The sequence below is a fragment of the Arachis hypogaea genome, chromosome 2 (genome assembly GCF_003086295.3).
Source record: "Arachis hypogaea cultivar Tifrunner chromosome 2, arahy.Tifrunner.gnm2.J5K5, whole genome shotgun sequence".
Taxonomy (NCBI): Eukaryota; Viridiplantae; Streptophyta; class Magnoliopsida; order Fabales; family Fabaceae; genus Arachis; species Arachis hypogaea.
In genome coordinates this window covers 86,931,296-86,940,761 of record NC_092037.1, presented here as the reverse complement: position 1 = coordinate 86,940,761, position 9,466 = coordinate 86,931,296, and the positions used below count along the sequence as shown (strand labels likewise).

General features: G+C 35.5%; 1 protein-coding gene across 3 annotated transcripts; it reads left to right on the top strand.

The window, feature by feature from the left end:
* Nucleotides 1–506: 506 nt before the first annotated feature.
* On the top strand, nt 507–6,253 carry LOC112749136 (N-carbamoylputrescine amidase). 3 transcript variants are annotated; one of them, XM_025797406.3, is made up of 11 exons: nt 623–971; nt 1,162–1,854; nt 2,520–2,608; nt 3,629–3,677; nt 4,080–4,171; nt 4,317–4,468; nt 4,546–4,592; nt 4,706–4,739; nt 4,995–5,161; nt 5,505–5,601; nt 5,734–6,253. In XM_025797406.3, exons 3-11 carry the CDS (start codon nt 2,529–2,531, stop codon nt 5,907–5,909), a joined length of 894 nt encoding a protein of 297 aa, XP_025653191.1. In that variant the 5' UTR covers nt 623–971; nt 1,162–1,854; nt 2,520–2,528; the 3' UTR covers nt 5,910–6,253. The 3 variants fall into 3 exon arrangements, with proteins under 3 accessions (XP_025653195.1, XP_025653191.1, XP_025653202.1); XM_025797410.3 differs by lacking the exon at nt 1,162–1,854 and having other exon boundaries at nt 507–971; XM_025797417.3 differs by lacking the exons at nt 623–971; nt 1,162–1,854 and adding an exon at nt 1,938–2,271.
* The last annotated feature ends 3,213 nt before the right edge of the window (nt 6,254–9,466 follow it).

Here is a 9,466-nt window from a genome sequence, read left to right as displayed (position 1 = left end):
AGTTTAAATTATTAGAAAAAATAATTTTATAACATAGTATCATATTTTCTATAATTTAAAATTTGAGGCATTGATTTTTATTGACTCCAAAAAAAATATTGCAATATAAGACATAAAAAAATATATATAAGATTTAGACAAAATAAAAAAATTACGTGAAAAAACGTATTAAAAATAAGATCAATTGTATGATAAAATTAATTATATATTGGTCGCATGTAATTTAAGATTTGGGTTTTAAATTACATAAATTAATGAATTAGTTTAGAGACTTATCATGATTACAACCAAGGTTTTGAGAACAGGAGAAGAACCCAACGAAGAATCCATTGAATCCATTGGAAGCTGTTGTTAGGACTGGGCATGTTTGTATGCAAGTATTTCAAGTAATTGATTTTTTTCTGTGTAATCTAAAACACAAAAAAGTTTATTTATTATTTTATTCTAAAACGATTTTTTTTTGTTAAATCACAATTAAATCGATTAGACTAATAAACTAATAAACCAGTAATTAGAGCGATTCGATAACCGATTCGATTCCCATAACCTAACGTCTGTATTGTTGAAGTACACGTTGGAAACTTGAGGGATTAGTTCCTGATTTTAAAGACCCCAGCCCGCCAGGCTCTTCCCCTCTAACTGCTTCCCCTTCTCACTCTCAAGGTCACCGCAGAGCCGTCGTCGCGGTAGACCCAGCCCGAGGGGAACGTGGTCATCATCGTGTGCCTGAGAGAATTGTCAGAGGCAGAATAGTCGCGTCAGAGGTCAAATTGTCGCCGTCTTTGTCGCGCGGAGAAGTAGAGGCAGAATCCTGAGGAGAATCGCGCAGCCTCCATCCAGATCTTCGTCGCCGGCTCCAGACTCCAACGCGCTCTCCGTCGCAGCTTGCAGTCCGGTCTCCGGCGCCTCCAGCAAGATCTGTCTTCATCGCAGTCGTCAGCCTCTTCGCCGTCCGGTATCCAGCAAGTCTGGTTAGTCCGAAATAATTATTGTTGTAAGGTTTTTATAGGAGCATTTTGTAATATATAGATCTGACGAAAATTGTTCTTGTTGATAAAATTGTTCTCATTGTATCTAATGGAAATTGTTATCATCGATGCAAATCGTTCCTATTGTATATATCCTTTGATTTGAAATAGATTTGAATGAAATTGTTCTCAGCCTCTCGAGATTGAGAAGCAGGGGAAGGGTGTTCACCTTCTGTTAAAAGACCTTGGATTTGACGTTTATAGTTCTAAAAATTAGACTGAATTGGCCGGTCGGACCGGTTCAATGTGAACCGACAACAATAACGGTCCAATCAAGCATGTAAAACTGTAGATTAGAAAACCGATAAAAAACCGCTGAACCGGTCGAGAACTGGACAGTCAGACCGAATCGAAACCTTGCCGGTTTACACAAAACGGAAGCTCCTTCGTTTCTATCTCCCTTCCTCCCTTTCTTTCTTTCATTCAGAAAGAAATCACACAAACCCAGACAAAAAACCCTAGCACTGTAAGCCTGCACCACCGCCGCAAGGAGTGGCATACCACCGACGTCCGTCTCACTCAAAGTTCACCATCCGTCTGTCTATCTAACTTTCCTCGTGCTCCAAGTCTTCAACCCCTGCTCGCTGTCACCGATCGCGGCTACTTCCTCGAGCTCGGCGTCCATCGTCTTTGTCTGCTCAGCCGCTCTTCCGTCGCCGTTTGTTTGTCGTTCACGTTCGCATTTTCGTTCAGCTGTCTTCTTCGTTCGCGTTCTTCGCCGCTCACGTTCGCGTTCACTCGCCGTTCACCATTCGAGTTCGCATTCGTGTTCGTCTGGAAGCCACGTTGCTCTGCTTCAAACTCTGCGACCACGTGTAATTATTAGGTAATTGTTATGATGTTTTTTTTTTTGGTGACTTAATTGTTATGATGTTTAAAAAGTGGTATTTAATTTGTTAAAAAAAAATAAAAAAATAAATATTTAATTTTGTTGTCTTAAAATGAAATGAAGATGCATCAACGTGTTTCAGAAATTATTATTATGGGAATATTTTATCATGAACAATCAATCAATTATGACTGCACTTTCTTTGCGAGAATATTCTGTTTGAGTAAATAGAGATAGAGATGCCATAGCCCATACGCGAATTTTTTTAATTTTCAGAAATCGAATTTTGAGATATCTGTCACCCAATTTTTTTTGTGTTTTTTTAAATTTTAAACCAAAAACCCTAGACGCATCTCTTCATTGTTCGTGTTTTCCACTCCCTCAGTCTCAGTCTCCTCTCCTCTGTTATGCAAGGTAGTGATTCTCTCTGTGTTTTTGCCTCTTTTTATGTGTGGGCTTTAAGCTCCTCTAATGGCAGTGCCAAAGGCTAAGAGAATTAATGCAAATAAGGTTATAATAGAATATATAGATACATGAGGTTTGATGTCCGGTTTTCGGAACCTTGAGTTATAATTAATATATCCTGCTTCTACTGTTTTATCATTATTGCTGTATTGCTTACAAATATTCTTGCTTTGCTTTGCGATGTTTTGCTACTACAGATAGAGGACATGGGCAGGAACGTGGTGGTATCAGCACTGCAGTTTGCCTGCACCGACGATGTCGATACCAATGTTGACACTGCCGAAAGGTCGTCTTCTTACTCCGTATTCTCTTTCAATCAATTGCGTTTTGATCTGGGCTCATGAAACCCATGTTTGGAATTGAATTCATTTTCGGAAATATCGACCTTGCTATACTAGTTTATGAGTTGCCCATGTTCAAAGAATCCCTTTTAGCTCTTGAATCATCTGAATATATTTCACATTTTGAACAAATAGTATGAACATTAGAATGGAATTCCATATGCCATATGAGATGTGACAGCTTCCTTGGAGCAGTGTGTGTGCACAAGGGAGATTGACATTGCTTAACTTGCCATTTTTGCTGGTTGGGAATCCCTATGTTAACATAAGTAGTTGTCATGTCAGTTTAAAATTATTTGATGTTAATGGTTTATTTGTCCTGCTCAAATAATCTTTATATATGCAAGAATATGTACTGCTGTTGTTTGAACTTTGCCACGGAGTTTGAATCAGCATCTGATGTTTCCATATGCCATGTTCCTGAGTATCAATGTCGTTCTTATTACACTACGGGTTTGCCATTGGTTATTGCTGTTCTTGAATAAATCAAGGTGTCATTCAATATTGGAAATAATATAGCATATATACAGCTGCAGATCTCCTGCAAATAAACATAACATAAACTAACAAACTAGTTAACTAGTAACTAACTTGAAAACTGAGCTGTAATTTAATCAGATGGTTATTGATTGGAGATACAACTAAAGTTTTCTGAATTTCGAAAGTAACTGATAATGGGTTGTAAGATTAACTCAATCAATCGTTGAGCAACCTTTTCCCGAATGAATTGGCAATCTCAATGTTAGTTCAGGAAGGATCGTCATTTTGAGTTTTCCTGTCTTTTTTGACTTCCAATTTATATTTAAAAGATTACTTTAGTTTTATTTGTGTTTTTGACTTCTATTCTATTTGCCGAGCTTTGTTATTCATTTCCTATTTCTTATATGTGCTGATACGAGACTATGTATATATTATTCAATCACAAAAGTGGAATGTATGATATGTGATGCTTTTGTTTGCTCCAGGCTGGTTAGAGATGCTCATAAACAGGGTGCAAACATTGTTCTCATTCAGGTGTGCATAATTAATACCTGGGCTGAATGCCTTTCCCTGGCAGTGTTTTGTAATTATTTGACATGTCAATCATAGAAGATCCAATGCCACACAGTGTTATGTTAATTTCTTTAACTTTTTACTAATGCTAAGTGGGATTTGTTTCAAGGAATTCTAATTTGTTCCAGGGAATTATCCATGGAAATATATCATTCCCATGTTTGGTTTAAGTTTTAAATTTAATTTTTAGTTTTTAACTTTCGATGTTGAAACAAATGCCCACTAAAGGATTAGTAGAATATGTATGTGGCAAAAGGGATTTCTGTTCTTACTTTATTTTCCCTGGGTGAAATTACTGGAGTCTCTGAAAACCCTGATGGGTTGTGTGTTAAGGATCTCTTAATGATGCATGACTAATTTCAGGAACTCTTTGAAGGTTATTACTTCTGTCAAGCACAAAGAGAAGATTACATTCAAAGAGCTAAGCCATATAAGGATCATCCTACGATTCTCAGGTAAAGAAACAAAAGAAGTTTCTTCTGTAATTTGCTTTTCTATTAGTGTTTGTGTGCCAATTAGTGGAACTATATTAACAATTATTTACTGTGTCTGTGTAATTCTGTAGTGGATCTTATTTTTGTTTCAACCTTTGTAATGTAGGATGCAGGAACTTGCAAAAGAGTTAGGCATAGTCATACCAGTTAGCTTCTTCGAGGAGGCAAACAACGCACATTATAATTCAATAGCCATAATTGATGCTGATGGGAGTGATATTGGGATTTATAGAAAATCCCATATTCCAGATGGACCAGGTATCGCGTGTTAAGTTATTTATGCACAATATAGTATGTGTACAATTGTCCTAACTCATTAAATAATCCCCATATAGGTTACCAGGAAAAGTTCTATTTTAATCCCGGTGACACTGGATTTAAGGTGAGTGCTTGGGATTGCCTGTAATAATTTTCTCTGCTTTGAATAAGCTTGGTTTTTGTGATTCCTTTTTGTGACTACCGAATATTTTGTAACATTGGTGTTTTGCATAACAGGTTTTCCAGACTAAATTTGCAAAGATTGGAGTTGGTGAGAAATTGTGATTATTGACTGTTTACATTCTGTTCATTTTACATGTACGCTTCATAGGAAGATTTCTAAGACTTATTGAAGGATTTTGAATCTCTCAAATTTTCTTTCTAAAAATGCTAATTTTTACTTTAGCTTTATACTAGCTATCTAAAACAATATTCAAAGTTACATTTTTTATTGTTCTTCCTGATACCAAATTGTGCTGAAGGAAGGAATTAGATAATAAAGTTGACAACTCTTATTTCATGTCAGCTATTTGCTGGGACCAGTGGTTTCCTGAGGCAGCACGGGCAATGGCGCTTCAAGGTGCAGAGATTTTATTTTATCCCACTGCTATTGGTTCTGAACCACAAGACCAGGGTCTTGACTCTCGTGACCACTGGAAGCGTGTAATGCAAGGACATGCTGGGGCTAATTTGGTAGGATTTTGTACTACTTAACCACCCACATTCACATATGTTACAATTTATAGTATAATAAATTTTAATAATTATAGGGCATGCTGATGAGATGCGTATTCTCCCATCTCTCATTTATGTAATATATGCATGCATTCCATGCTTGCAACTGTTTCTCTATACGACTGCTAGTCTTGAAGGTAGTTGTCGCATTGAACCTTTAAAACAAAAGAATCCAATACATGCTTTGCTGAATGTAAGAGAAAAGGAAATTTTTTTTTTACCATCTTTTTTCTGCATGTGAAATTGCAATTTGCCAAGGGCTACTATTTTTTTTTTACTAGATTAATTTTAACAAATGCAGGTACCTCTTGTAGCTTCAAATAGGATAGGGAAAGAGGTAATTGAGACCGAGCATGGGAATAGTGAGATTACGTTTTATGGAAACTCCTTTATAGCAGGTAATCCAGCTCTTCTCTTTTCTGCGCATAAAATATCCGACTATGAAAATGTTAAGTCTTTTTAGCTGCAGGCGTAGCTTAGTACTACTTGTGATTTTTCGGTTTAATCTTCTCTTTGATATCTTTGATCAGGACCAACTGGAGAAATAGTTGCAGCTGCTGATGATAAACATGAAGCGGTTCTTGTTGCTCAATTCGATTTGGACAAGATCAAATCCCAGAGACATTGTTGGGGGGTATTTCGCGACCGGCGCCCGGAGCTATATAAGGTGCTTTTAACATTTGATGGCACCAATCCTATCGTATGATACATTAGCATTTCACTTTGTGATTGCTCAAGAATCATAATTGGGATGCTTCAAAATTCTACATGCTTCAAGAGCACAAGAGTCACTCACAAGGAAAGCAAAGGAACAGCTTACAAAATATCATCTGTCAGATCAATGTAACTTAATAAATGTGGAACCAAAAATACTCGGTGAATAAATTATTCATTTGAATAATTTTGAGCGATGTATGAACAATTGAACATCACTCCGAGCAATTTCCCTATGGAGTCTATTTTAACTGTTCCGGATTTGCTATTTATTGTAAGTGCATGTAAACGAATAAAAATAAATTTGAATCCATGCAAGAGATCAATTTTGACTTATTTATTTGAGTGAGATTTCGTATTTCATTTTTATTCTTTTTATTCTTTTTTTTTTTAACTTTAAAACTATATGTATCCAAGATTTTTTTTCCTCATACACTCTGTCATCGTTCTTTCCCTGTTAAAAAAAATTATGGAGAACTAACTTGTAGTTTGTCAATACTAACTAATTTTAGGGTTTAGTGTTTGTAATTAAGGGTATAGAATTAATAGTTTATGATTCATGATTTAGAAGTTAAGAGATGCAAAATAATTAAAAAAAATTGACTAATATTGACTTAAAAAACTAGTTACCTAGCATTACTCTTAATTTTTTTTTTTAAGAAATGTAACTTGAATTATGGTCATAAAATTTGTGTTTATTGCCAAATTATTTCTCTGTTTTTCATCACAAAATTGCTGTATCTATCGTCAATAATTACCTTTAAAAAATTTTTGGTTTATTATCACAAAATTTAGGTGTTTTTGTTTGTTTTCTTTGTATTTCTCTTCAAAAATTTGTGTTTAACAAGTTTCTGTATTTATAATCAAACAATTTATGTGTTTACTTCCTATATTACTCTTAAAATCTTTTTTCTTTAAAAAAAACTTGTGTCTATCATTACAAAATTTCTGTATCGTCAATAATTTTATATATTTGTTTTCTGTTTATAATTTGTGTTTTTCTTCAAAATTTTGTGCTTATTATTAAAAAGTTTTTGTATAGTCAATCAATGAGTTTGCTTCCAATTCAAAATTGATATGTTTATGTATTTTGTGTAAAAAGATTTAAGCATTTTTATTTCTTATACACATTTTCTAGGTTTATCTTTCTTCTTTTTTTTTCACAATTTTTAAATGAAAAAAAACACATAAAAGAAGAAAAAAATTTAAAAAGAAGAATAAAACAAAATGAGAAGAAGAAACATAAAAGTAGCCAAAGATGGAACACCTCCTTTGAGCCGCTTACACCAACCAAGTAATGGAGCCGTTTGATTTTCACCCGCTTGAGGAGATTGCATCTTGTAACAACACTAAAAATAAAAGTAGCAATAAGTGTAAAGAAGGTTGATCGGTCCATATGTCTGTGCTGAATGAAACTATGGGTACAAATTATTGGATCTTTTAACTAATTTCCATAATCTTTTATAAGCTAAGCAAGTTTGATGCATAATTTGGTTTTGCTTGTGACGGGTTTCTCTATTTGGCTGCATTTTATTCTAGGGATTAAGTTTTGAACCGATAACGAACCATTTAAGGTTAGTCCTTTTAATCAGTTTTAACTTTGTTCTCTAGATTGAGAATCTGAAAGCATGCAATATAAAAGTACGAAAAGAACCTTTTGTCCATTATAAAATTCACAATATGTAAAATTTTCAAGGCACCTTAGTATTCAAAACAAGAAGAAAAAATGGATATTTATAGACAGATTACAAATTAAAAAGCATATTGCATACACCCTAAAGAAATTCAAAATTATCCAGCATAGTTCAATCATGCAGATTTGAATGTAGTAAGCAAATTCTACATTCCCTCAGCAGTGCTTTCACAAACTATTAGCACCATGACATATCTCCTCTTTCCTTTAAAATCATCTAGCATAATTCAATTGCCAAAGCAGGAGGGAGTGCTTGGTAGAATGTCTTGCACAATGCTATCTGGTTGATCCTCTATAATAACCTGATCAAAATTTAGTGATTACTATAAACGTTTCTTTTTTTCATAATATATGCTAGAAATCTGGTCTTAATGTTTATAAGAAAAATTCATGTCTTAGAACACACCAACAGCGACTTATGTAAGTCCAGGAAAATCAACCAGTGTTAGATTAACAACTGCCAAATCACCAAATTAAATGGATGAAACAAAATTTTCAAACTTGAAAATAATTGAAGGACGCATGATAATGTTGCTGCTGAAAAGAAAATGATTGCTACTAAATATGTTCTATAAATCTTGTCTCACCATGAGGGGAGTAGATACTAAGATGGATAGGAACAGAAGAAATGCCCTTGGAGCGACCAGTTTCTCTGTCAGTCTCATCAGAGATCTCTTGCCAAACAATAACTAAAGAAAAGGAAAATTAGTATCCACTAAAGAGTTTACTCTTGAATGAATCTGGGAAACTAAACTTCTAAATTTGTAGGACTGTACAGGTTAACAATAGAGTTTGAGAATTCTTGGTTGTTATTATTATTATTAGAACAGGTTATCACTTAGTTATTACAAAATAATCAACTCCGCCTATGTTACACTTGCGGTACATAGCCGGTCCCAAACCCGGATAAAGGAGGAGGGTTGTGTTAGGTCTTCGGCAACCAACATAAAAATATGGCCGAACCCCCCATGACATGAATCAAAGACATTATTGCGCTAAAGCTAGGTCGTTGCCCGGAAGCAACGCGCCGTATGGCTCGAGTACGATGTCAAAGCAAGAGCCGCTGCATCGGTGCCCGGATGTAGTGTTAAATGAGCAAGGGTTCTCGCGTTTTCGTGAACGGACGAGGGTAAATAAGCTAGTTCACAAAGAAAAAGGTAAAGGTCGAAGCGACAGAAGGTTGAGATTTGGGACATGGAACATAGGCACTCTAACAGGAAAGTCCATGGAGGTGGTGGACACCATGACAAGGAGGAAGATTAATATTATGTGCCTACAAGAAACGAAATGGGTTGGTGCAAAGGCTAGGGAGTTGGATTCTTCTGGTTTCAAACTTTGGTATACAGGAAAGGTGAAGAATAGGAATGGAGTTGGAATAATTGTGGATAAGCAGTGGAAGAAGGACGTAGTGGATGTCAAGAGGGTGGGAGATCGGATCATCTCTATCAAACTTGTGGTGGAGGGAGGTGCTTTCCATGTGATTAGCGCCTATGCACCGCAAGTGGGTTCGGACGAACAACACAAGATAAGGTTTTGGGAGGATCTAGAGAGTTTGGTTCAAGGCATACCTTTGGGAGATAAGATTTTCTTAGGAGGAGATTTAAATGGCTATGTTGGGAGAGAAGTGACTGGATATGGGAGTATTCACGGAGGCCATGGTTTCGGGGTGATCAATGCCGAGGGTAAAACCATTTTGGACTTTTCCTCAACTTTTGATCTTCTCATCCCAAATACATGTTTTAAAAAGAGAGATGAACATCTTATAACCTATAAGAGTGGTATGACAAGCTCTCAAATCGACTTCTTCTTATTGAGGAGAGTCGACCGGAAATTTTGCATTAACTGTAATATTATCC